Raw genomic sequence first — 25,652 nt, forward strand, 5'->3', positions numbered from 1 at the left:
TGGTCGGGACCTGGGGCGGGAACCCCAGGACCGGAACCCAGGCGCGCGGGTTCCTGAGTAGGGTGACTTTGAGGGAGGGGTAGGGAGAGGGATTTGGGGAGGGGTAGTGGCCAGGAAAGGGAACCTTCGTGGGGACGCGATCTGGGCGTCGGTGGGGAGAGGGCAGCGCCCTCCTGGAGCCTCAACAGGGCGACCTCGGTTCGCTCACATTCCCGGGCCTTGAGCGCGGCGCCCGGAATAGCAGCCCCGAGGTGGGGGTAAGGGCGGTCAGTCCCCGCGTGGCTCCCCCGCCCTGGGCTTCCTAAGGTCACCGGCACGCGGACGGTCAGACACCAGGCCGCAGTTCTGGGGGGCCGCGGCGCGTGCGGAGCAGTCCCCTGCCGCAGATCGGCGCCCAGGCGCGCAACGGCCGCACGGGGGCGCACGGCGCCGCCGCCCCTCTGGACCCCGGCCGGGGCGCGCCCTGGGAGGCCGGGTGGGAGGGGCCGCCCCGGGCTCCCCCCGCCCCTCCTCGCGGGCCCCGCCGCTTCCGCTCGCCCACGGGCCGCCCGGGGAGCCTGGACGCGCCGCCTGGGCTCTACGTAGCCGGTAAGTCCCTCTTCCTATCCCCCCACTAACCCGGGCGGAGTCTTCTCTCCCTCCCTAAGCTGTGGGGTGGCGAGGCAGCAATCCCCAGGGTGGGAGAAAGCTCATCCCCACTTCCTTCTGGGGAAACTGAGGTCCAGAGGCGTGGCTTGCCCTGAGATCACACCGACGGTCAGGACTGCAGCCTAAACGGGGGGTGTGTCCTGCTCCTCGGGCAGGGGGCTCTGGAGAGTGGGAATGGTGATCCCTCAAGCCCCTCATTTTGCATCACCTAGACCCCCACTCCGTAAGCCAGTGCTAAGAGGGGAGCGGGTGTCCGAGGGTCAAGCCCCCTCCCCCTACCTCTGCTCTCCAACCCGGACTTCTTCCTGCTTCCTGGGCCAGCCAGGGCTGAGGTTCAGAGATGCAGCCAGCCTCGCAGCTCTGGTCAGAGGGGGGGGACCCACCGGGGGGGACCCACCCGGGGGGACCCACCTCGTGGTCCCCCAGGTTCTCAGCATCTGGAGCCACCTTGGCCCCAGACCCTTGGTGCCCCAGGTTTGAATGTCAGAGTCAGGAGAGCCTGATAACCAGGGACACTGCTGCTCAAGAACATCCAGTGGGGCCCTGCCTTCCCCCATCCGCTGCCCGAGACCTCCAGGACTGGAGCCCTCCAGCATGGCCTGCGTGTCCTTTGGGCACTGCTGACCGCTGGGCTCCCTGGCCCTAGTCCGCCACTTTCTCCACCAATGCCATGATCATGGGGAGGGTGGGGATGGCAAGTGACTTCATTCTTCCCCTGACAGATGGGGAAACTGAGGCCCAGGGAGACAAAGCCTCCCAGCCACCCTCTCCCCCACCCCCACACAGCCGCCTCCCTCTTCCCTGCGTCATCCTCATTGGCGGCCCCTTTCCCTCTGCAGGCGGCTCTGGGACTGCATCCCACACCCTCTTCACATGAGGCCATGAGGCACCCACTGGACCAGGGCCAGGTCACCCTGCCCCCTCCCGCCCCCCATCCAGAAGCTCCTGGCTGCTGCAGGTCTGGGAGCTGAGGGGGCCCTGGAGGCTGGGGCCCGCCCGGGGGTGGGGTGGGGGGAGCTCTGCCAGGCACCAGACCCAGCCACCACCAGCCACACCCTCTGCAAGGTCCCATAGAATCCTGGACTGTGCCCAGCTGGTCCCCACTGCACAGATGGGGAAACTAAGGCGGAGGGAAGAGGAGCGCCTGGCCCCTGGCCACACCGGAAGGTAGGAGCAAAGTTGGTGGGGAGAGTGGGGAGGGCCCTAGGACCCTGGAGACACCTGTGCACGCTCCTGGAATGATTCCTTCCATCATCAGACGCCGAATAAGCACCTACTACGTGCATCATAGACAGTAAACAACCAATAATAATTATTTGAGTTTTCTCTCTCCAGACCGGGCTCTGTACCCCCCGTTTTCCTCACCTAATCTGACGAACCCCTCAAAACTCTCCTATTAGGTGGGCTCTATTATGACTTCATTTTTCAGAGATGAGAAGGGAGGCTCAGAGAGGTTGAGTTACTGTCCAAAATCACACAGCCAGTCAGGGAAGAGCTGGGGTGCAACCCCTGGCCTGCTGGCCCCCCCACTGCTGCGACCCCTCCTCTCCCCCAGACCCCGCCCCCTCCGGAACCTCCTGCTCCTGCTGTGGACCCTCCTGAACTGTGGTTTGGGGGTCAACGCTCAGGTAAAGGGGGACATGAGCCCAGGGGGCAGCGGGTATGGGAACCCGGCTGGCAGTGTGGGGGTCACCAGCCTCCCTTCCAGGCTGACTCTGCCTCTGTCTCCCCAAGTAGGGTCCGGGTGAGTGGACTCCATGGGGTTCCTGGAGCCGCTGTTCTAGCTCTTGCGGGCGAGGGCTCTCCGTGCGCAGGCGGCAATGCGTCCGGTGAGGAGGCTCCTGGGACTCGGCTGGGTGGGATGGGAGGGGGTCCCTGCCCCTCCTCTCCTGTCAGGCTGGCCCAGCCCCTGGCCGCACCCTCGGCCTGCCCACACATGCTGTGACTTTTAATCCCGCTAATCCAGCTGGAATGTGGGTGGGGTTAGCGGGGGTGGATGGGTGGGCAGGCTGGCTCTGGGGAAGGGTTTCCGGAGGTGCTGACCGCAGTCTGGCCACCCTGCTCCTCGAAGGTTTCCCAGGGAAGAGCTGTGCTGGGGGGACACCCACGAGTACCGCCTATGCCAGCTGCCCGTAAGTTCTATCCACCCCCCCCCCCAGACTGAGTTCTCCCTGAAGCCCTCCTGCTTCCCCACTCATGCCCCCAAATATGCTTGCCACCATGCCAGATTCTCTGGGCATCCCCGGGGCTGTCCCAGCCTCTGCTCCACCAATCTCTGTCCCCAGGAGTGTCCCCCAGGGGCCGTGCCCTTCCGAGACCTCCAATGCGCCCTCTACAATGGCCACCCTGTCCTGGGCACCCAGAAGACCTACCAATGGGTGCCCTTCTATGGTGGTGAGTAGCCTATGCTCCTGTTAGTCCAGCTCTCTCAGAGCTGGCAGGGAAAAGTGGCTGCTAAGAAGGAAGGGGGACTTGGAGGGGTGCAAGAAGGGGGCATTGGCACTGGGGCTTTGAGGGATATGTAGGAGTTGGTGAAGTGAAGGGTGGAAAGCAAGTGTGAGTTGTGAAGAGGGGCAGAAGGAGGCAGGGTCTATTCTGCACAGGGTCGAACACCAAGCTGAGGATTTACTGGGAGCTGTATCCAGAGGCCAACATTTCTCAAACTTACACCAGTAGCAGGAAATATTGCTGCACTGAGCTGAAAATAGCGAGTTATATAACTGTGTGCCTGGGGCAGTGCGCCTCCAGATTTAAGGGAAACAGGCAGCTTCAGACGCCACGGTGGGGGTAGACACAGATAAGAAAATCCTAGAATGGAGAAAGTTCCAACCGTCAACCTCATAGATTTTTTTTTTCCTTCACCCTAAGAATTGGAGGAAATTTGCCATGATTTCACGCCCGCAGAGGCCCGCCAGGGCCAGCTCAGGCTCTATTCCAGGCTGGGTCTGCCAGCCAGCCTCAGGGAGTCGGGAGCCAGAGTGAGCCTGAGCAGGGGGGGCAGGGATCAGGTCTGTGGGCCTGGGGTGTGGTCAGACTGTCCATTATGCCCCACTGCCAGGCAGAGGGGAAAACTGAGTCCCGGGAAGGGCCAGCAACATACCCAGGCTATGCAGGACTCAGTCAGAACTGGACAAATACTTTTTGGGGGGCACCTGCTGGGTGCAGAGCCCAAGTGCCGAGTGAATTCTGCCCACCTCTGTACCCCAGAACCTAGAACGTTGTCTGGAAAATAGTAGGTGCTCTATGAGTGTTTGTGGAATGAACGTGTGGAAGAGTGAGTGAAGAATGGGTGATGATGTTAATAGTGGGCCCCTAATATTAGGACTTAACATGAATGAATGAATGAATGAACGAATGAGTGCAGGCCCAGGATACTTGCCTGGGACAGTCCCAGCGAACGGGAAGCAGAATGCCTAAGTTCCAGTCCTGGCTCTGCCTCAGCCTCCATGTGTGGCTTTGGCTGAGTCTCTGGGCCTCATCTGCCCAAGAGGATGGCTGCCTGAAGGGAGACTGGCAGGAAGGGGGCTGGAACTCAGATATGTCCCCCACTCCCACCGACTCCTCCCATCTCCAGCACCCAACCAGTGCGACCTCAACTGCCTGGCGGAGGGACACGACTTCTATCACAGCTTCGGCCGCGTGCTGGACGGTACCCCCTGCAGGCCGGGCACCCAGGGACTCTGCGTGGCTGGCCGCTGCCTCGTAAGAACTCCAGGCCCCGCCCCCATCCCCGCCCCTTCTAGGTGCCACCCGGCCTCTTCCCTCCAGGCCCCGCCCCCAGACCCCATTCACTAAGTTCCTGGTCCCGCCCTCTTCCCTAGGCCCCGCCCCCTTACCGAGTCCCCGACCTCCCCTGCCCCACCTATCACTAGGCCTCATCCCCAGCCTCCTCCCACTAGGGCCCGCCCCCCAGGTTCCGTCCTTTTAGTTCTTGGTCCTGCCTTCTTCCATGGGCCCCGCCCCCTCGACGGCAGGGGCCGTCTGACGGCGCGCGTGCCCTCTCCACCCCTTTAGAGCGCCGGCTGTGACGGTTTGCTGGGTTCGGATGCCCGCGAAGACCGCTGCGGCCGCTGCGGCGGCGCCAACGACTCGTGCCTCTTCGTGCAGCGCGTGTTCCGGGATGCCGGTGACCGCCCTCCCCGTCCTCGTGCTCTCCCAGAGCGGGCCCTTTAAGACGTCCCGCGCTGATTGGGCAGTCTGCGGCCCAGCACCCATCGCTCATCATTCTGATTGGTCATTGCCAGATTGCCCCGCCCTTCCCAGAATAGACGGGGTTTAACTCTTTCGCTGCCGCACTTAAGTGATAATCATCGTAACTCCAATCCTTTAGGAAGCGTTTTCGGAGTACCAGGGCCTTGGATAACCTTCTTACCGCAGTATCCCACTTAATCCTCAAATCATCCTTCAAATACACCCCACCTGCTCCCCAACGCCCTCCTTCCCTCCCGCCCAGGTGCCTTCGCTGGGTACTGGAACGTGACCCTGATCCCCGAGGGCGCCAGGCACATCCGCGCCGCCCACCGGAGCCGGAACCACCTGGGTATCGCAGGGTCCGAGGGAGGAGGCGCCCTGCTGGCTGCCCAAATCCAGCGGGGAGGGGGGCGACAGGGTCGGGAGGCGGGCGGGGCCGCTTCCGGGGAACCCGGGCTGACCCTTCCCTTGCAGCGCTGATGGGGGGCGACGGGCGCTACGTGTTCAACGGGAACTGGGCGGTCAGCCCTCCCGGGACCTACGAGGCAGCGGGCACCCGCGTGGTCTACACCCGCGTCACAGGGTCAGAGGAGACGCTGCGCGCCGCCGGGCCCACCTCCGAAGACCTGCTCCTGCAGGTGGGGGCGGGCCTCTGAGAGGGCGTCTGGGCGTGTGGGGTTAAAGAATCCGTTGGGAAGCAGGTGTCGGGGCTGGGGGGCGCTGGGTAGAGTGTGTGTTGGGGAACGCTGGGCCATCAGGTCCGAGGGCAGCTCCCTAGTACGTGACACACCCCCACCCCCGCCGCCCAGGTCCTCCTGCAGGAGCCCAACCCCGGCGTTGAGTTCGAGTTCTGGCTCCCCCGGGAGCGCTATGGCCCCTTCCAGGCGGAGGCTCAGGCCCAGGGTTGGTCTCTGCGGCAGCCGCAGCCTCGGGAGGTAGATCCTCAGTCCCCTGAGTCTCCCGCTGCCCCCACTGTTATCCCCCCACGGACCCCAGGCCCCACCCCAGGTGAGCTGGGGACAGCCTGGGCGGGGGCGAGCAGGGAGGCAAGGCCTGTGCCCCTGACTGCACTGCCCCCGCAGACCCCTGCCCACCCTGCCCTGACACCCGCGGTCGTGCCCACCGGCTGCTCCACTATTGCGGCAGCGACTTTGGTGAGAGGCCCTTGACCCCATCCCTCACCTGGCCCCTAATTGACCTGAACTTGACCCCTAACCAGCTGACTTCTGACCCTGGTCTGACTTTGCCTTGCACTCCTTGACCTGACTCCAGCTTGACCCCTCCTGACCCTCATTTGACTCCCTGATCTGATCCTTTGCCCTAATCTGACTCCTAACCCCTCACTGATCCCTGAGCTGACCCCTACCCCCGGCCTCAGCTGACCACAGTCCCCAAGGGCCCCCAATGCCCCACCTGACTCCCAGTTCCCTCGTCTGGCAAGGGGTGTGTGGATGGGCCCCGGGGCGGAGTGTCCAGCCGGGCTCAGCACCACCCTGCCCGCAGTGTTCCGGGCCCGCGTGCTGGGCCGCGTCCGGCAGGCCCAGGAGACCCGATATGAGGTGCGCGTGCAGCTCATCTACAAGAACCGCTCGCCACTGCGGGCCCTCGAGTATGTGTGGGCGCCGAGCCGCTGCCCCTGCCCACCGCTGGCCCTTCATCGGGACTACCTGCTGGCAGCCCGGCGCCTCATCAGCCCCGATGGCACTCAGGACTGGCTGCTGCTCCCCCATGCTGGCTACGCCCGGCCCTGGAGCCCCGCCGAGGACAGCCGCGTGCGCCTGGCCGCCAGACACTGCCCCCTCTGAGCCCCTGGACCAGACCTCGGCCACACACGGCTGACCAGGCTCAAAGTCAGCATATTTCCCCTCTTGCCATAGCTTCCAGGAAGCTCAGAACTATCTCCCACCTGCAGCTCAGTGACTCCCCGCCACACACACTCAGACACCCCTGCACTCAGTCAGATCCACTGTCGGAAGCAGGCACGCACTGGTGAGGATACACTAAATGGACTCTTTAGCTCTGATTTCCTCTCTCACCCTGGCTGCCAGGAAACTCATAGCTATTTTACTCTCAGAGACTCTGTGTCTGCTTTTATTCCCCTTGTCTCACACTCATTTGCTGGAACACACTGTCACACACAAGCATGACCCCAACAAAGACATGCCTAAGGAGACCTTGTAATGTATCCATTTCCCCTCTTGCCCTGGCTACCAGGAAGCTCACCACTGTTTAACCCCCTGACACTCTGTCTCTCCCTTCTCATTGCCACTTAACACATGCACACTCACGTATTCAGAGACACTGTTACAAACAGGCATGACCCCCTAGAAAACATGCCTACCCAGGCACTGTAACGTACCAATTTCCCCTTTTGCCCTGGCTACCAGGAAGTTCAGAGATAATCTTGACAGCTTCCGCAATTCGGGGGGAGGTGGGAGGGTTCCCTCCAGGCAACACTGCTGTTCACCCCTTTTTTATTCCTATTTAATTTTTACAAGCACTTTTTTTTTTTAACAAGGGCACCCCAGTTTCACATACTTGGCCGCAGACACTTCAGGATGCCCTGTTAGTCAGATCCACAGCCACGTTGTCACCACCTGAACACACGTGATCACGTGCACCTCATCCCCTCCTCCTCCTGGTCCAGCCCCCACCTCCCCCCAGCGTGTCTGACCCTGGGGCGACCGTGAGGACGGGGAATATAAGAGGATGGGGGAAGGCGGGACTTTCTGAGGTTCCAAGCCCCCTCCTGATGCCCCTTGGGGCCACATATTCCTCTCAGGCCGTTCAGGGGGGCCCCTCCCCACCCCCGAGCAGAGCAGGCAGGTTAGAGCCCCCACCCTCAGCGTGTGCCCTGTCCTCATGTGTCCTGGATGTAGTCTCCTCATAGATTCTAGAGCCAGGAGGGCAGGCCTAGATCATGTGTGGATTGGAAGTGTCAGTGGGGTGTCACATAGTCACGCAGAAAACCTCCCCTTCTGCCTCCCCATCCTGAGTGGGGTGACTCACGCCGTCATCTGGGACAACCTGCTCGTCTGTACCATCTGTGGTTGTGTCTTCTTCTGGGGCGCGGGATGGTGGGAGTGTGCAACGGGTGCTGGACATGTGGGTCTCAATGGACTCGGCCCCTGACCTTGGGGGTGACCTCAGGCCAAGTCCTGCCCCTCTCTGGGCCTCAGTTTCCCCATCTGTGTATACCCTTTCAGCCCCTCCCGGCCCTGACCTTGGGAACCTCACTCTTCCAGATTCCTTCCCTAGCCCTTCTGTTCATTCGTGCATTCCTCCAAAGAGTATTTATTGAGCACCTACTGTATGCCTGGGACCCAGCAGCGCCTGGGGCGGCCCCGGCCTAGCCCTGTCTTCTGTAACAAGTGCTAAAGCCGGAGGATCTCCCGAACGCCCCCCCATCCACGGGGCAGAGTGGGGCGCAGTTCTGGAGGGAGGCGTGGGGTCTGGGCGCCCCCTGGTGGCAGGACGGGGGGAGAAGGAATTCAGCGTTTCGGGTGTTACCTGCAGTCCCCAAGGGCTTCAGGTCCCCGATGGCCCCAGATGGTCCCCTCTGCCTCACTGCACTGTGGGAGTGTGTTCAGTGTCTGGAAATGGGAGCCTCCGGCCTCTTCCTCCCCGGAGCTCTGTGGGGCAACCCTGCCATCTACTCCCCAACCAGCGGGACCGGTTTGCAGGGGTGAGGTTCCTGCCGGGGCAGAGGCCAATGCAGGGCCCACTCTAGCAGACAGGATGGCCTGTGGCCACAGGAGCCACGATTTCCCGCATGCCTTCCTCCGAGTGGCAACATTGTTTCCGGTAATGGTCACGTTACAAACAATCAATGGAACCATTTAAAGAGAGAAGAAAGCATTGCAATTTTAAAGATACTCAAAATCAGCAACTCAGTTGAAGGTGGGACTAGCATTTGCACTTACTTGCCCAGCAAAAATTCCACGCTGTTTTGATGCTTTACTTTTAAACACGAGTAAAAACTCTAGGTGCAACAACGGAAACGGAGAGACTCAAGAGCTGTATCTTTGTGTCTTTACAATCCCTGGCTCTCGGGTTTTATTATTTACTGTGTCCCTGTAGGAACACGCAGGGCCCATTTGGTTTAGAGACTGGATCGCTGCCCGAAGAGACCGCCGGTGATTACAGACGGAACTGCCTCTCGAGGGAAGCACTCACAGCTGAGTCCTCAAGGGTCCAGAACTGGGAATTCTCCAAATGGACTTCCCACAGGAGGCGATGTTTATTAAAGGATAAAGAATGAAACCGGGCAAGCTTGAAACTTGTGTCTATGTTAATAAAACAATAGTAATCACGACAGTTCTTTCATCAACCCCACAAAATATTGTATTCAACAACCTTGTGGAGTACCAGCTCTGGGGGGTGCGATGCTTTTCTTACTGTTTTGAATTCTCTGCAGACAGCACCCCTCTGTTGTCTGCGCTTCTCTCTCACCGACCCTGTACCAGCTGGCTCACCCACAGGAGGACGAGTCCGGTTGAAGGGCTGCTGAAAACCCCTGGACTGTCTCACACCCTGAGGGTTAGTTGAGGGTTACAATGGCTTGACCACCTGGGAAAACAGTTTAGCTGTTTCTGCTACAGCTGAACACACACTCGTGTACAAGGTTGAATAATAATGTCCACGCCCTAACCCCTGGAACCTGTGAACAGATCTTTATTTGGAAAACGGATTTTTGAGGATGTAATTAAGAGTCTCAAGAAGATCATTCTGGAGTATCCAGATGGACGCTAAATCCGGTGACAAGTGCCTTGTAAGAGACACACAGAGGAGAGACAGAGAGAAGACACCCGTGTGAAGACAGAGGCAGAGATCGGAGGGATGTGGCCACAAGCCCAGGGATGCCTGGGGCTCCCAGAAGCTGGAAGAGGCAGGAAGGACCCTCTCCTGGACCCTCCAGAGGGAGCACAACCCTGGGACACCTTGATCTTGAACTTCCGGCCTCCGGATGGTGAAAGGAAAAATTCCTGTTGTCCCAAGCTACCCAGTTGGTGATGACTGGTTACAGCAGCCCCAGGAGACTCAGAGGCTCACCCTACACCCTGCCGTCTCTGGCAGGTGTACGCCCAAGGCAAATGAGAGCTCCGCTCACCAAAGGCTGCCTCTAGAATGTTCCTAGCAGCTTTAGTCACAATAGCCCCCCACTGGAAACAACTCTAACACCCATCAGCAGTGGACTGAATCATTCTCTGGCCCTCACAGAATACACGCTCTGCCAACGAAAAAGAATGATGCACCAATCATTCCCGCAGCAGCGTGGTGAGTCTGAGTCAGACAGGAGGGGACAGAAGACACCGTGGACATGACACAAGTGACCTTCAAGGCCAGAGGCAATGAAGGCAGGATGGGGGTTACCTTGGGGCCGAAGTGACTGGGAGGGGCCGGCCCTGTTGAGATACTTGCCCCTGAGTCGCGGGTTATACTTTTCTGCACATTTAAATTAAAACCAAAACAAATCTGAGGGGCTAAGTAAACGTCACTGCTTCCACCTGGGGAGACAGGTGTGTGTCCGCTCACCTGTGCTCCCAGGTGACCTGACCCGGGGGGGCAGGGCCCAAGGACAATCTTCAAGGGGCACAGGGGGTGGGGCAAGGCCCCGTCTCCTGCCCTGGACCCAGGCCACACCACCTACTTCAAACACCTGGGCCGGCGATAAGCAGATTAAGGGATCACTGTCCCCAGAGCCCAAGTGGACTTCTCAGCAGGGTGGGGGCTCATTAATAATTACCCTCGATCCCTTCCTCCCAACAAATCCAACATCCTCAAGTAAAAGCCAAAGTCCTCACCACACCTTCCAGGCAGGCACCTGCATGGTCCACCCCCCAGACCCACCTCCTCTCTCGCCGTGGCTCATGTGGCTCCAGCCACACCGACCTGCCTGTGCTTCTCCTAACCCACCAGGCATGGTCCTGCCTCAGGGCCTTTGCACGTCCTCCTGCCTGGACCACTCCTGCCCCCGTATTCACAGACTTGAGCCCTCGCCTCCTTCATGTCTCTACTCAGGGGTCACTTCCAGGGACTTCCCTGGTGGCGCAGTGGTTACGAATCTGCCTGCCAATGCAGGGGACGCAGGTTCGATCCCTCGTCCGGGAAGATCCCACATTCCACAGAGCAGCTAAGCCCACACGCTCTGGAGCCCGGGCACCGCGACGAAGACCCCGCGAGCCGCAACCAAGACCCGACGCAGCCAAATAGAGAAATAAGTCACTTCCATAGAGAGGCCTTTCTCTGACCCTCCAACCCTTGCCCCTCCCCCCAACTCCTAGTCACATATTCCCCCATATTCTCTTCCTTCTGACCTGTTACCCATTTATCCTGTTGATTGTCACCTCCCCAAATCCTCAGGAACAGGGATTTTTGTCTCTCTGGGTCATGACTCTACCCTTGGAGCAAGGCCTGGAATACAGTAGGCGCTCAATATTTGTTGAGTGACTGATTGAATGAACTGGACCCACTGCTCACCAGTAGCACTCGCTCCGTACTTCTTCCTCCCTCGCTGGAGTTCTCAAGGATGAGGACACAGGGCTGCCAGGTTGGCAGCTGCACAGAGTTGCCTCCTTTTCAGGAAAACTGTGATGGATGGGATCACCACCAGCTGGGGACAAGCTGGGGCGCTCAGTGGGGAGAGGGATGGCATGTCAAAGGATTGCAGTACTTGGCTGATGTGTTCGGGCAGGAATCAAAGGTGTCTCCAGATATGGCCTAATGGCCCTGGGACAGAATCACCCCCGGTTGAGAACCACTGACTTATGGCCTTGAGAGCCACTGCCCTGTCGGGGTTCGTGGTTTCTCCTCCTAACCCTCCCCTTGTGTTGGCACCAGAAGTTGTGACCAACCAGAATGTGGGAGAAGCGGAGCTCGGGTGGGCGGGCAGACTGTGATGGGCGCTGCAGGGTCCTTCCAGCTGTGGCTGCAGATGCCTCGCGGGAGATTTGTCTCTGGGCGACAGTAGCTGCCACTCGGAGATGCCCGTGGGGTTAAGGCCCCCTCCCCGGGGGTGGGCTGAAACCAGTGACTGACAGATGTGGAGGCACAAAACACGGGCCCCTGGGCTCCAGGGGGGCCGATTTCAGGTGCAGTACCAGCTCCAGACCCCCCACCACCACCACCACCACTGCTTCACTCAGCTCCCCCCCACCCTCCGGCTTCCAACTCAGGCTGTGCTTCCAGGGACGTGAAGTTGAACGGGGCAGTGAGGGGAGAGTGTTCTGGTTTTTCATATCCTGTTGGGTTGGATTTGCTATTTTTTGCTTAGATGTTTTTGCGTCTACATCCACACGACAGGTGCATCACGTTCCTTACTTGTTCTGGCTCTGCCTGTTTTTACAATCAGGGTTGTGCCGGCCTCACAAAGGAAAGCAACGGCGGGACCTAGGAGGTCCTGTCCATGCCCACCCAGCTCCCGCCTCCCAGTTCCCATGAAGGCCAGGCTGACGTCCACGGCCAGCCTCCCGGGGCCTCTTTGCTGAAGGCTGCCTGGCCCTGGACCCTGCGCCGCCTGCGGGGGCGCTGGCTGGAGTGAATGGCCACCGCTCCCCCCAGGGACCGGCAGGGTGGTGGATCCAGCCCCTCAGCACCTGGACAGGATAAGTCTCAGGTGTGCATTCAACATGGGAGGGAGAGCCACGTGCTGGCAAGTGTGCTGGGTTTAGCCACGCCTGCTTTATTGGCTTCTTTCCCCTCCCACCTCAATCTTCTCCCTCTTGGCTCTTCCTGGGATCCCTCCCACGTAAAGGACTTGTACTCAAATTCTTGCCCCGCCATCTGCTTCTAGAGGGAACGCAAGTGAGGTGGGGCTACTGCCTCTAGCTTGCTTGTCTGGAAGAGTTTTCAAAACAAGGGGATTGTGGGGACTTCCCTGGCGGTCCAGTGGTTAAGGCTCCGTGCTTCCACTGCAGGGGGCATGGGTTCGATCCCTGGGCAGGGAACTAAGATCCCGCATGCCGCATTGCACGGCCAAAAAAAAGAGAAGGGGATTGTGGTGAGTGGGCCTGAGAGCTACCCCAGGAGGGGAGAGAGAAAGCGTGAGGACAAGGATTGCCGAGGCTCGTGTCCTTCTCGGCCACTTGGTGACACCTCCATTCTGAGCCTCGGTTTTCTCATCTGTAAAGTGGGGCTGCCCAGCACCTGCCCCGGTTGGAGGAGACCCTGTGCCCATGAAGCCCCGCCCCCTGGAGCGCGGCAGACAGACGGTGAGATAAGGCTGGTCCAGATGAGCTTTACTGAGCCCTCCCTAGCAGGCCAGGTGCTTCAGGCGCCAGCAGTGCTGCAGGTGGCGGAACCCGTGTCTGTGGTGGGGCCAGCTGCAGGTGGCCTCAGTGGTGGACTCTGAGGAGCACTCCAGGGAGGACTCGGATTGGCAGGAGGCGGGCAGCTCGGGCACCGAGGTGCTGCTGGTGGCTTTTGTTGTGGGCCGTTTCTGATGCCGTCTGCTGGAGTTGGGGGCTGAGGCCCCTGGTCCATCGGGGGTCTTGTTGGGGGGCTGAGGGGGGATGGTGGTGCCCCTGGGAGACTGCACAAGGGGGGGTCCCTGGCTGGAGGAGGTGCTGGGACGCTGCGCGGAGCCTGAGGACTGGTGGGCCGTCTGGGAAGGGCCTGAGGCAGTGATGGAGGGCCGGGCGTGCTGCCGGCCGTGGACCTGGGGCTGTCGGGGCGGCTGGGACTGCCCGCGAGCCTGGGGCTGCCCTGGGGCCTGGGGCTGGCTGGAGGAGTTGGCTTGAGACCGAAGCCCACCCCGGAGCTTGCCAGGCAGCTGGGTGCCATTGGCAGAGCCAGTGGCGGGGGATTGAGGCTGGGAGTGGCCCAAGTTGGTGGAGCTCCTGAGGGCCGGCTTGCTTGGGGACGCGGGGCTGGCGGTGGACTCCACTGGGGAGTCGGCTGGGGGATCCGCGGAGGCCTTGGAGTGTAACTGGCCGGCCGGCTTTTCTGCACAGGGGCTGGGCAGGCACTTCACCCGTCCTTCCAGAGCTGAGTCACGCTTGCTTTGGCTGTGGAGAGAGCGCCCTGGGGGTGAGTGAGGTGGGTCTGGCTGTGTCCAGGGGCCCAAGGGCTGCGCTAAGCCGGTGGAGACTGGGACAGAGGCTGCCGGGGACTGCCGGGGGCCGGCTTCACTTGAGCGGCCAGCAGCCGGCCTTGGCAGGGAGAGAGGCAGGTGCAGGCACTCACACACACGCACGTGCGCACACACGTGTGGGCCCTCCCTACCTCCCCGGGGCGGGCATTACGTACAGTCGGCTCCGAGGGCAGTGAGGGGCCCACTGCCGCAGCCGCCGGGGTGATGAGAGCCCGGCTGCGGGCCAGGGCCTGCAGGACTGGTTCCGGAGAGCGTAGGAGAGAGAGGCGGACAGTGAGAGGGGAAGATTTAGCGAGCACCCAGCGGAGGCGGTCCAGACGCCAGACAGAGGCCGGTCAGAGTCAGGAGGACAGCAGGCAGGAATGAAGGTGAGTGGGGCAGGGGGAGCCGGGAGACAGACAGACAGACAGAGACCGGAGAGACAGACACCCCTCGCCCTGCGAGCACGCACTGTCCCTCGTTATTCCGGCTGCCACGTCCAGGGTCCGCCCGCTGAGGTCGCTCATGATGCTGTCCACGGCCTCGTGATGCTTTAGAAACAGTGGACGTATGACGCGATGATACAGCATGTGAGCCCCGTTCCAGGGGCCGGGAACCATGCAGAACAACAGGAAGGCGCACTGCGGACACAGGGCAGGAGTTACACTCGGCCCCCACTCTGTGCCTCGGGTTGGGGGGGTCTCCTCCATCAGACGCTGGGCTGGGGTGGACCTGGCCACACTCATCAGACACCCCTGGGGATGAGGCTGGCCTCCCCCGTCAGACACCCCTGGGGATGGGCCTGGCCTCCCCCGTCAGACACCCCTGGGGGTGGGCCTGGCCTCCCCCCGTCAGACACCCCTGGGTACCCGCTCCTGGGAACCCCAGCCGCCACGGTGTGTCCCAGGTGGTGCCCACCTTGCCCGCGTAGTAGAAAGGGAACCAGGACAGGAGTAGATCGCTGAAGAACTCGGCCAGCCCAAACAGGCCGTATACCACCCAGTAGGTGAGCCACACAGTGTCGTCCTCTTTGCTTGCGCTCTCGATAGCTTTGATCCTGGGGGAGGCGAGGCAGGCTCAGGGGCTGCTCGGAGCCCCAGACGCCCCCCCCGCACCCCCAAACCAGCGGGCACTCACGAAGCATATGCGGGGTATGCAAAGCCGATGAGATTGCACAGCAGAGACGCCCCGTACCCGAACAGAAGACACAGGCTTAGCAGAGTGGCGGCTCCTGCGGAGAGAGGGGGCTGGGTGTGGGCTGCACGTGCTGAGCCCAGTCTCCAGAGCCCCCTTGGCCTGGCCCATGCAGCCTGCATCCATCACTCCTCCCAGAAGCCTCGGCGGCCCCTCTAGGAGGGGTTATTGCCCCACAGCACCTGGGCAACCCTCATCGTGGCCCTGAACCCCACTAACATGTCAGTCTCCGCCGCGGGACTGTGAACATTCCAAGGGCAGGCCGGCACCTCAGGACTGGTCTGTACCGAGTGGCTGCCCCGTGTTTGTTGAATGAATATGTGATCTCTGCAATTATAACCGCCTCACTCTGGGTCCTATAGGAGGGGCTGAGCACAAGAGGCTAGAGTTTGAATATAAGTAAATGGGAGAAAAACCAAGACGTGATTCCTGGAGAGTGGAGAAAGGCAACAATTTCTAACTTTTTTCTTAGTCCAGGGTCTCTTACCCTCACCAGTGCTGACTCTGGGGCGGGGGGAACCACCCTGGGCACTGCATCTGGGGTGTGGAGCAGCATCCCTGGTCCCCACCCACTTGATGCCAGGAGGCCCCCCCAGTCGTGACCATCAGATGTCCCCAGACATCGCCCGGTGTCTCCTGGGGGCTGCACGGCCCCCTCTGAGAGTCCTTGTCTTAGTGGGAGGATGCAAAGCGCCGTATTGAGAGTACCCCTGGCTGAGGAGAGCTCTCACCCACTACGAGACACCTAGCAAGTGTCTCTCTGCTTGCAGCCTCAGTTTCCCCAACTGTCAGTGGGGCGGGTAGTGGCCCTGTCTCCTAGGGCTGCTGTGGGGTTAGCTAAACAAGACTCAGTAGAAGGGACCCCACCCTACATGTCTAGGGAACCCCTTCCGGCGGGCCAAGCACACTCCCAGCAATGAGGGCTCAGAGGAGAACGGTGTGGGGGATGGGGGCCAGGAGCGTTAGCCACTCTGAAATCATAATGGTCGCTGCTGCATTTATGAAGCACTTCTTGTGTGCAGGGCTCTGTCCCTCCCTGCTCTGTCTCATTCAACAGCCAGGACGAAACGGAAGCTGGGGATAGGGGTGGCGGAAGAGGCTCATGCTCGGTCACTGGGGTAGCCTCTGGCTCCTGGGAGCATTTACAGCCTCTTCCCCCACCTCCAGGCTGTTATCTGCAGAGAGAGACAGAGGCCACTAGTGGACCAAAGGGCAGAGTCCCCTCCACCCTCCCCTCCACCTGCATTAGCCTTTATCCTGGGGATCTGGGGTCAGGAGAGGGAGGGGAATCCCCCGCTGGCCCTAGGAGGCCTGGTCACTGCCTCTTCTGGGTTTCCTCCTCGGTTACCTGGGAGGGGGTATTTTGGCCATCTCAGGCCGGTGGGGCCCAAGGGTTCCGACATCTGGGAGAGGGGGTGGGGGAAATGGCACCCCTTCCCTGGCGATTGCTGCTAGTTGGGGAGAAGCAGCTCTCCCAGGGCCCCTCTCCCCTCAATCCCTATTCCTGCAGCCTCAGCAAAGGGAGGATGACCTTGGACATGGGCGAGGACAGTCCAATCAGCAGCAGATGGGGCGGGGGTGGGGTGGGGGTGGATGCTCCAGACAGGGCAGGCAGCAGGGGCAGCCTTCCACTCCAGGCCTCAGTTTCCTCCCTGTGACCCCCGCAGCCTACCCAGCAGGCCCCTCCCAACGGGCCCCTCCCCTGTGTTCTATGACCTAAATTCCCCACCCACTGGTATCAGGGATGTTGAAAACCAGGCAGGAGGTCAAGGGCTTGCTCCCAGGGGCAGGTCCCTGGCTGACCCGACACAGATTGGGCACCAGGAACCTGGGGGGACAGGTTTTGGACCCTCCTTGGGCTGTCTGGCATGGGAATCCCCCAGCTGGCAGGGAAATGGGAGGAAAGTGGACTCCAAGGATCTGTACACAGGTGCTCAAAACACGTGGCATGTCCTCAGCCAGAGTTGCCCCCCAGTGTCCGAACAAAGTGTCCTGTGATTCATTCCAGGGGGGCTTCCTGGAAGAGGTGGCAGAGGGCAGTCGGGTCTGAAGCACCAAAAAAGAGGGGAGGCACTTAAGGGACACTTACTGGACAGTTTCAGAGGGTGGCAGGGGCCACCCAAGGTCACTGAGGAAGAAAGGCAGAGGAGGGACTGGAATGGAAGTGACAATCGGGGTGGCTGGACCTCCCTCTCCGTGGGCCCCATCCAACCTTTCTGCAACCCCACCACAGCAGTCAAACAACCCAACTCCGGACGGGGGAGGGGAGAGGGCAGGCCAAGGGCGGGGGGTGGGAGGTGATATTAGCAGGAAAACAACCTGAGGAGAGGTGGGAGTGACCCTTCCCCTCCAGGTCTGGAGCATCCCCTGGGAAAACGGGAAGATCTCTACACTTGCTTCCATGCTGGAGCCCATCCGGGAAGAGGGTGGCAAGACTGGCAGGGCACTGGCTGCCTACCTGCCCCGTCCTCCCCCGGGGCCAGCAGGACAACTGTAAGAACAGGACTTCTGCCTGGCGGGCACCCAGGGCCCGGAGGGAGGGGGCAGAGGACGGCCGTGGGGCCGAAGGAGGGGGTGGTCCTCGACCGAGGTCGCACAGCTGGGGCGGGGAGGGGCTGCGGGTAGACCTGAGGTCCCGGTCCACGACCTCTCCCCAGGATCTCAGTCTCCTCCCTGAACTGTGGGCGCGCCCCGCCGCCTGAGCTGGACCCCGCAGCCGGAGCTGGCCGGAGGGTGCAGGTCCGAGGCCCCGGTGGCCCAGGGCCTCAGTGTGCCCGTCGGCGAAATGGAGAGGCGGTCCCGAGAGCCCCCCCGACGGCTCACCCGCGGCCAAGTACCGCTTGTCGACACCGGTCTTGGCTTCGAGCGCCCCTAGCGCTTCGGTGGCCAAATTCCTCTGTTCCAGAAAGCGCTCGAAGCGCTGGCGCAGGCCATCCATGGCACCGGCGGGCCCGGGGCTGGCAGGTTGAACTTGACCGCCACCCCGCGCACCTGCCGTAGAGCGTGCGCGCTGCCTTCCCTCCACGCGAGCCGCACCGCCGAACCCTGGGGCCACTCTCCACCCCCGGGCTGGTCTCCGCCCCCGGGCTGGTCTCCGCCTCCTGCCCCCCGCTCTGGCCAGTGGGAGGGCAGGGCGGACAAAGGAGGTGGGGCCTGCCCCTTCTCCTTCGCCGCATTGCCCCAGGGCCGGCCGCGGCTGCCGCAGCCGCGACTTTGGAGGAAGGGGCGGGGCGCGGGGGCTGAGGGCTCCGATTGGCCCAGCGGGAGCGGGACGTAGCTGATTGGAGGGGCGGGGTCATGTCCTGGGATTATTGGCTGAGCCGTTGTGGGTGGAGCTGGGTGAGGAGAGAAGAGTGCTGGGGAGGCGGAGCTGGTGGGAGGGGCTGGAGAAAGGCCAGAGCTGATTGGAGAAGCGAGAAGAGATTCATTAGCAAAAACAGAGGGGGCGGGGCTGAACTTAAAGGAGGAGGGACGGAATCTGAAAGGCAGGGATGGGGCGGAGCTAAACTGAGGAGGTGGGACTTATTCGAAAGGGCAATTCTGGTTGGACCGAGGAGGAGGCAAGGCTTATTCTAGGGGGAGGGGGTGTATAGGAAAGTGGGCGGGGCAAAATAAGGGGCGGGGTCAATTATAGCAACAGTGAACCCGTACCTCTGGGTCAGAAGAATTGGGGAATCATTGTACAAATGGGGAGACTGAGGCTCCAGAGGGTTTGAGTCTGCGGGAGAACAGGGTGGGCATGTCTCTCCCCCACCCTGTTGTCAGATCTTCGCGCCCATCAAGCTGGGGAGCCGCAAGGCCCCCTGGGAGTTGAAGGCTTTCAGGGGTTGCTATGGCGCCGGGGGCGGGGCGGGCACTTGGGCCGTCTCGGCGGTTTGGCCAGGAGGAGGGGCTTTCTGAGGCCCCGCCCCCGGGGCCGCCCCCGTCGGCATGCGGCCCGCCCGGAGTGCGCTCTGGCTGCGCCTGACCTTGGCCTTGGGCCTGGCACTCGTTGGCCCCATGGCTGTGGGTTGGGCCTCACCCCGGGCTCCCATCTATGTCAGCAGCTGGGCCGTGCGGGTGTCCCAGGGTTACCAGGAAATCGAGCGCCTGGCGCGCAAATTCGGCTTCGTCAACCTGGGGCCGGTGGGTGGGACCCGGACTGACGGGAGGGGGCGGTGGCTGGACGACCCCAGACCCCGGCAGATGAGAGGGTCCCTCGCTAGGTCCCCCAGATATCCAGGACCCCCCAGCTCACTACTGCCTAGACCATCTCCAGATCCTGGGACCCTCAGAGGGCATCTGAAGCTCCCACCTGGGCACCTGGTTGGGGGAAACGTAAGGAAGAGGGGCTGGCCCCTGTCCTGGGAGGGGCTCCATCAGGGGAACCAGGTCCCAGCCATGCAGTTGCTCCCCTTTATTCCCAGATCTTCCCTGACGGGCAGTATTTCCATCTGCGGCACCGGGGCGTGGTCCAGCAGTCCCTGACCCCACACTGGGGCCACCGCCTGCGCCTGAAGAAAGACCCCAAGGTGAGCCTGGCCTTGAGGCTGCGCCCTGAGGGGTGTCAGCACCTCTCGTTATTCTTGTAATTGTAATAAATGTCTGTGTGACCTTCGGCAAGTCACCAGCTCTCTCTGAGTCTTGGTGTCCATTTGGCCCCCTAGTCTATACAGTGGGGAGCCAAATGGGGAAGATCTGTGCAGAGCACTCACCCCAGGGCAGGTGCACTGTCAGCAATTTCTTGTCACCTCCCCTTCCCTCCTCTATCTCACCCTGAAAGATCAAAGTTCCCAGGTACCCCATAAAGAGGCTGGGCTGGGGGAGGTGGGGGGGCTGATTGGCAAGGAGGCAAGAAGCATGACAGCTGGAAACCCCACCAGGAGCACTGAGACAGAGAGAAGTGGTTGGTTCGAGACATGGTTTGCAGGACAGAGGCCAGGGCTTGCTGATGGATTGGGTGTGTGGGACAGAGAGAAATCAGGATCTGGAGCTGAGCAAATGGAGAGAAGATGGCCCTGATTGCTGAGATGGGGACGGGGGAACATGAACCAGGTTGGGGGGGTATTGGGAGCAGAACAAGGAAAAGGGGGAAAGGGCAAAGGTCTGAGAAAGGGCGGCCTGGGGCAGGCAAAAGGGCATGTGCAAAGGCCCTGGGGTGAGGCAGCCACTGTGGCTGCAGCAGAGGAAGGCTGCTGGGGGCCAGACAGGCAGGGGGCCTTGTGGGCTTTGGAGAGGTGGTGGACAGGCACGGGTTTCACAGAGAGGGTTCCACAGAGAGTAATGCTGCAGTGTGCCAAGAATGGGTTGTAGAGAGGCAGCAGGGCAGGGCTGCTGGAGGACCGGGGAGGAGGTGGGTGTGGCCATACAGGGGTGTCCTGCACCGGGGAGGGTGCGGTCGAGAGAAGTGAACACTGCAAGGGGATATGGGCATGTCTTGGGGAGAGGGATTCTAGAACAGGGATGGGGACAGGGGCAGGGTTGGGACCCCAGGAGCTGCAGCCACCCTGAATAGCAGCCACCACATGTCTGTGGGCCACAGGGGATGGGTGCTCTGAGGCCCTCAGTCCCCTCCGGAGGCAGAGCCTCAGGCACACGGGGACCCCCAAGAGCAGCCCCAGCAAACACGGGGTCCCTGGCCCCATCGCACACAACGTGGGCCCCAGGACAAGTAGGTGACAGCCCAGACCCACTAAGCCTCAGCCCCACACCGCTGCCCCTTGGCAGATCCAGGGAAGAGGTCGACGCCAGACCCTGGAAGAAGATTGGGGCCCTTTGACCAGGAACTGGCGGAAGGGCTGAGGGGCAGGGCCCTCTAAAGCAGCCTGGTGTGAGGGCAGAAAACTGGGAGGAGGGTGGGCTGCTCGTGGGTCCAGCCCCTCCCATGGTGTGGTCTCCCCGCCCCCAGGTGCAGTGGTTCCAGCAGCAGACGGTGCAGCGGCGGGTGAAACGCTCCTTGGTGGTGCCCACGGACCCCTGGTTCTCCAAACAGTGGTACATGGTGAGCTGGCCGGGCTGGGCGGTGGGGCCAGGCCAGGCCAGAGCCCCACTGACCCCGACCCCACCTTGCACAGAACAAGGAGGTGCAGCCGGACCTGAACATCCTGCAGGTCTGGAGCCAGGGGCTGTCTGGCCAGGGCATCGTGGTCTCTGTCCTGGACGACGGCATCGAGAAGGACCACCCAGACCTCTGGGCCAACTATGTGAGCCTGTGGGGCTGGGGTGGGGGCTGCCCCAGGTCCCACGGCTGGTCGCAGCCCCTCATGTCTCCACCTCCCAGGACCCCCTAGCCAGCTATGACTTCAATGACTATGACCCGGACCCCCAGCCGCGATACACACCCAGCGATGAGAACCGGTGAGCCCGGCATCCCACAGGGCATGGGGGCAGCCCCCGCTACCCTACAAGGAGCCAAGGGGCTGTGACGGGCACCTGTCTCTGCCCTGGCACCAGGCATGGGACCCGCTGTGCCGGGGAAGTGGCAGCGATGGCAAACAACAGGTTCTGTGGTGCTGGCGTCGCCTACAATGCCCGAATCGGAGGTACTCAGGCCAGGAGGGTGGCGGGGCGCCTCTCGGCCCCACACTAGCCACTGGGCCGTGTCAGGGCCCCAGGCTCAGGGTCGGGGAGAGCTGAGCCCCCCACAGACACCTCCACCCCCAGGGCGGGGAGAGTGCAGGGCGCAGGCGGGGTGTTCACCGAGGCCGCCTGTGCAGGGGTGCGCATGCTGGACGGCACCATCACCGACGTGATCGAGGCCCAGTCGCTGAGCCTGCAGCCGCAGCACATTCACATCTACAGCGCCAGCTGGGGCCCCGAGGACGACGGCCGCACAGTGGACGGCCCGGGCATCCTCACCCGAGAGGCCTTCAGGCGCGGCGTGACCCAGGTGAGCTGGTATGGGGCATGGAGGGCCTGGGCCAGCATGCGAGGCCCACACCCCGTCCCCGTCTCTGGCCTGGTTCTCCATCTGCAGGGCCGAGGCGGGCTGGGCACCCTCTTCATCTGGGCGTCGGGCAACGGCGGCCTGCACTATGACAACTGCAACTGTGACGGCTACACCAACAGCATCCACACGCTCTCGGTGGGCAGCACCACCCAGCAGGGCCGCGTGCCCTGGTACAGCGAGGCCTGCGCCTCCACGCTCACCACTACCTACAGCAGCGGCGTTGCTGCCGACCCCCAAATCGTGAGCGCCCGCCCCGCCCGGTGCCCTGCCTTCCCTCCTGTCCCCCACCTTGCCTCCTCCCAGGGCTGCCCGGTTGGCGTCTGACACACAGACTGGGGTCCGGGGACCAGGCCCCACGGTGGGCGCCCCTTCACACGCCCTCGTGTCTCCCAGGCGGGGCTGGCAGCTGGGCGGCTGTGTTCAGGGCCCCAGACCTGCTGTCGTGCTCTGAGGTGCCTCTTTCTTGGAGCGCTTGGGACGTTTTGAACAAGGGCCGGGTTTTCCTGTGCACCAGGCGCCTGAGTCCCTCTCTGTGCCCCCAGGTCACCACAGACCTGCACCACCGGTGCACGGACAAGCACACGGGCACCTCGGCCTCCGCCCCGCTGGCTGCGGGCATGATCGCCCTGGCTCTGGAGGCCAAGTAGGTGACGGAGGGGTCCCGCCTACTGCCGGAGCTCCCCAGCGTGGCCCCGGCTCACCCCCCTCACCCACCCGCAGCCCGTTCTTGACGTGGAGGGACATGCAGCATCTGGTGGTCCGGGCGTCCAGGCCAGCGCAGCTCCAGGCCGAGGACTGGAGGACCAACGGCGTGGGGCGCCAAGGTGCGGCAGGACCGGGCGGGGTTGGGGACGCCACGCCCACAGGGAGATGACCACCGCCCCTCCACGCAGTGAGCCACCACTATGGCTACGGGCTGCTGGACGCCGGGCTGCTGGTGGACTTGGCTCGCTCGTGGCTGCCCACACAACCCCAGAAGAAATGCGTTATCCGCATCGTGCACACCCCCACGTGAGCGCCCTCCTCTGCCCGCCTGCACGCCCACGTCTAACCCCAGCCACGTCCCCACTGCCGCGTCCCCAGACCTCTCCCCCCACACCTGTCATTACCACCCTGGGGGGTGGACATGTGGAGGCAGGCCCCGAGGTCTCAGTTCAGCCATCTGTACAAGGAGAGGGCAAGATCTGAGCCCAGACCCTGCCTGCTGGCCGCCCATCCCCCAGCAGGCCAGCAGGAGGGGCCCTCGCCTCGCGTGCCGCAGCCCCCAGCCCCATCCTGCGGGTGATGCACGTGAGGAAGAACGTGTCAGCCTGCATCGGCCACGCCAACTACATCCGCTCGCTGGAGCACGTGCAGGTGCAGCTGTCCCTGTCCTACAGCCGCCGTGGGGACTTGGAGATCTCGCTCACCAGCCCCATGGGCACCCGCTCCACGCTTGTGGCCATCAGGTGCGGGGGCAGGGGACCGGCCGGGCCACAAACTCTCTTTCCTGAGCGACCCCACGAGGAGGAGCCAAGTGCCCCGTGGGGTCAGGCGGGCTGGACCCCACCCCTTGGCATCACAGACACTTACTGTGCTCGCAGCCGGTCAGGACTGTGGTTGTGAAGCCCCCCTCCGCCCCCCGCCTGCCTGTCTGTCCCAGACCCTTTGACGTCAGTGGCCAAGGCTACAACAACTGGATCTTCATGTCCACCCACTTCTGGGACGAGGACCCGCGCGGCTTGTGGACCCTGGTCCTGGAGAACAAGGGCTACTATTTCAACACAGGTGAGAGCCAGGCACAGGCTGGGGCTCGAGCCCCACCCGCCCCATGCTCTGGAGCTGGCGGCCTCCTTACTGCCCCCAAGCCCAAGGCACGGGGCTCCCGCTGGTCTCCTCTGAGAGACTGAGCACACAGGGCTGGCATGTAGTAGGTGTCTGGCTACCAGTGCACAGCAGGGGTTCAGGTATTAGGGAGCAGGAGGTGTCCAGTTACCAGCACGCAGATGGTACTGGGCAACCCTGGGCACCGTCTGAGTCTGGGGATCTGGGGAGGGTGGGGGCCCAGAATGGCAGGACGAGGCTGCCGACAGCCTTTCCCTCTTCTCCCTGTGCCCACCACGACCCCTGCCCAGGAACGCTGTACCGCTACACGCTGCTGCTCTATGGGACAGCCGAGGACATGACAGCGCGGCCCTCGGGCCCCCAGGTGACCAGCAGCGCGTGTGTGCAGCGGGACACAGAGGGGCCGTGCCAGGGTGAGTGCCCGGCGCCGCATGGCCCACCTGCTGGGAGGCGGCAGGCGGGCAGTGTGCGTGTGCGGCCTGGGGCAGGGGGCGAGCGGGCCGGGGCGGCAGGTCACGGCCTCACAGCCCCGTGGACATGTCCCGCCCTCGTGCAGAATGCCAGAGCCCCGCCTATATCCTGGGCCACCTCTGCCTCGCCTACTGCCCACCGAGGTACTTCAACCACACCCAGCAGGCGGTGACGGCTGAACCTGGGCGCCCAGCCGCGCCTGCCCTGCGGGTCTGCTCCAGCTGCCACTCGTCCTGTTACACCTGCCGCGGCAGCTCCCCGCTGGACTGTACCGCTTGCCCCCCGCCGTCCACGCTGGACACGCAGCGGGGCTCCTGCTCGGGACCCGACCCCCCTGAGGGCCCCCCCCAGCCCACCGCGACCGCCTGCCCCTGCCGCCGCGGCCCGGCCCAGGCCGTGGTGCTGGCCCTGCTGGCCGTGGCCTTCGGGAGCCCCCTCCTCTGCCGCGTCCTCCTCGTGGGCTGCCCGCCACCATGGGTGGGACCCCCCGGCGCGGGGGACCACTCCCGTCACCACTCCAGACCCCGCTGCAAGCTGGAACCCGGAGCTAGTTGACAAGGACAGCCAGCATGCGCCTCCACCCAGGTCCCTGGTGGGCACTGCTGCCCTGCTGTCCAGATGGGCGCCCCGTGGGAAGCTGCCCTGGGAAGGCCCTGGCTGCCACCGAGGCCGCGGGCCAGGGGCGGCCGCGTGGGATCCTGCACCCCGGACTTGGCAGGTCCAGGTGAAAGAGGGGGAGAGAGAGAGAGAAGTCTCGTTGCACAGTTTGGGTCGGGAGAGGGTAGGATGGGGCAGAGCCCGGCAGTGACCACCATCCCTTCCCTTCCCGGAATGGGGGAAGCGGGAAAGAGAGCAGATGACACTGTCCAGAGTCTCGGGTACCACGTGCGACCTCAGAGTTTGCAAATAAAGGTTGAATAGGAGGTGCAAGTCTGTGGGCTCCTTTGGGGCACCGGCCCCTTCTCCATGGCATGATTGCAGGAGTCCCCTGCGTATCATGTGGAATCTGCCTTCCCCTGGGCATCTGTCCCTGGAGAAGCGGTCAGCTGGGGTTCTGGGGGTGGGGGTGGGGTGGGGTAGGGTCCCAGGTGATACCCGCCCATGTGCTGCAAAGCCTCTGAGGCCCCACGACGCGGCCTGGCCCCCTGTGGCTCTGGTTCCTCTTCCATCTTTTTTTTTTTTTTTTAATTTATTTTTGGCTGTGTTGGGTCTTCGTTGCTGCGTGTGGGTTTTCTCTAGTTGCGGCAAGTGGGAGCTGCTCTTCGTTGCGGCGCGCGGGCTTCAGTAGTTGTGGCTCGCGGGCTCTAGAGCGCAGGCTCAGTAGTT

At 62.6% G+C, this 25,652-nt stretch overlaps 3 protein-coding genes across 9 annotated transcripts; 2 read left to right on the forward strand and 1 right to left on the reverse strand.

The window, feature by feature from the left end:
* Positions 1–444: 444 nt before the first annotated feature.
* Positions 445–9,101, forward strand: ADAMTSL5 (ADAMTS like 5). 4 transcript variants are annotated; one of them, XM_059919919.1, is made up of 14 exons: positions 445–588; positions 1,488–1,606; positions 1,714–1,815; positions 2,078–2,276; positions 2,386–2,477; positions 2,720–2,780; positions 2,934–3,042; positions 4,223–4,350; positions 4,663–4,774; positions 5,102–5,188; positions 5,314–5,477; positions 5,649–5,847; positions 5,922–5,993; positions 6,343–9,101. In XM_059919919.1, exons 2-14 carry the CDS (start codon positions 1,530–1,532, stop codon positions 6,642–6,644), a joined length of 1,704 nt encoding a protein of 567 aa, XP_059775902.1. In that variant the 5' UTR covers positions 445–588; positions 1,488–1,529; the 3' UTR covers positions 6,645–9,101. The 4 variants fall into 4 exon arrangements, with proteins under 4 accessions (XP_059775902.1, XP_059775901.1, XP_059775900.1 ...); XM_059919918.1 differs by having other exon boundaries at positions 5,649–5,993; XM_059919917.1 differs by lacking the exon at positions 5,649–5,847.
* A 4,611-nt stretch (positions 9,102–13,712) lies between these two features.
* On the reverse strand, positions 13,713–18,132 carry REEP6 (receptor accessory protein 6). The gene is made up of 5 exons (XM_059918946.1): positions 17,927–18,132; positions 15,047–15,140; positions 14,828–14,966; positions 14,382–14,550; positions 13,713–13,844 (listed from the first exon to the last, which is right to left on the reverse strand). The coding sequence occupies exons 1-5, from the start codon at positions 18,039–18,041 to the stop codon at positions 13,807–13,809; spliced, it is 555 nt and encodes a 184-aa protein (XP_059774929.1). The 5' UTR covers positions 18,042–18,132; the 3' UTR covers positions 13,713–13,806.
* On the forward strand, positions 14,101–25,256 carry PCSK4 (proprotein convertase subtilisin/kexin type 4). 4 transcript variants are annotated; one of them, XM_059918942.1, is made up of 15 exons: positions 14,101–14,298; positions 19,510–19,614; positions 20,991–21,083; positions 21,157–21,285; positions 21,363–21,439; positions 21,536–21,624; positions 21,799–21,971; positions 22,059–22,271; positions 22,574–22,674; positions 22,752–22,855; positions 22,925–23,042; positions 23,255–23,479; positions 23,674–23,798; positions 24,104–24,268; positions 24,412–25,256. In XM_059918942.1, exons 1-15 carry the CDS (start codon positions 14,293–14,295, stop codon positions 24,879–24,881), a joined length of 2,193 nt encoding a protein of 730 aa, XP_059774925.1. In that variant the 5' UTR covers positions 14,101–14,292; the 3' UTR covers positions 24,882–25,256. The 4 variants fall into 4 exon arrangements, with proteins under 4 accessions (XP_059774925.1, XP_059774927.1, XP_059774926.1 ...); XM_059918944.1 differs by having other exon boundaries at positions 24,146–24,268; XM_059918943.1 differs by having other exon boundaries at positions 23,258–23,479.
* The last annotated feature ends 396 nt before the right edge of the window (positions 25,257–25,652 follow it).

Source organism: Balaenoptera ricei, chromosome 3, assembly GCF_028023285.1.
Source record: "Balaenoptera ricei isolate mBalRic1 chromosome 3, mBalRic1.hap2, whole genome shotgun sequence".
In the NCBI taxonomy this organism is placed as follows: Eukaryota; Metazoa; Chordata; class Mammalia; order Artiodactyla; family Balaenopteridae; genus Balaenoptera; species Balaenoptera ricei.

Bases quoted from the DNA above. Each gene is read 5' to 3' on its own strand.
- REEP6 (XM_059918946.1), bottom strand. From the start codon at position 18,041: ATGGATGGCCTGCGCCAGCGCTTCGAGCGCTTTCTGGAACAGAGGAAT. The intron at 15,141-17,926 runs GTGAGCCGTCGG...CTCTCTCCGCAG, and splicing joins CAAGCGGTACTTGGCCGCGG to GAGCCGCCACTCTGCTAAGC. The intron at 14,551-14,827 runs GTGGGCACCACC...CTGTGTCCGCAG, and splicing joins CTTTCTACTACGCGGGCAAG to TGCGCCTTCCTGTTGTTCTG.
- PCSK4 (XM_059918942.1), top strand. The intron at 21,440-21,535 runs GTGAGCCCGGCA...CCCTGGCACCAG, and splicing joins ACACCCAGCGATGAGAACCG to GCATGGGACCCGCTGTGCCG. The intron at 21,972-22,058 runs GTGAGCTGGTAT...CTCCATCTGCAG, and splicing joins TCAGGCGCGGCGTGACCCAG to GGCCGAGGCGGGCTGGGCAC.
- ADAMTSL5 (XM_059919918.1), top strand. From the start codon at position 1,530: ATGAGGCACCCACTGGACCAGGGCCAGGTCACCCTGCCCCCTCCCGCC. The intron at 4,775-5,101 runs GTGACCGCCCTC...CCTCCCGCCCAG, and splicing joins GCGCGTGTTCCGGGATGCCG to GTGCCTTCGCTGGGTACTGG. The intron at 5,478-5,648 runs GTGGGGGCGGGC...CCCGCCGCCCAG, and splicing joins CCGAAGACCTGCTCCTGCAG to GTCCTCCTGCAGGAGCCCAA.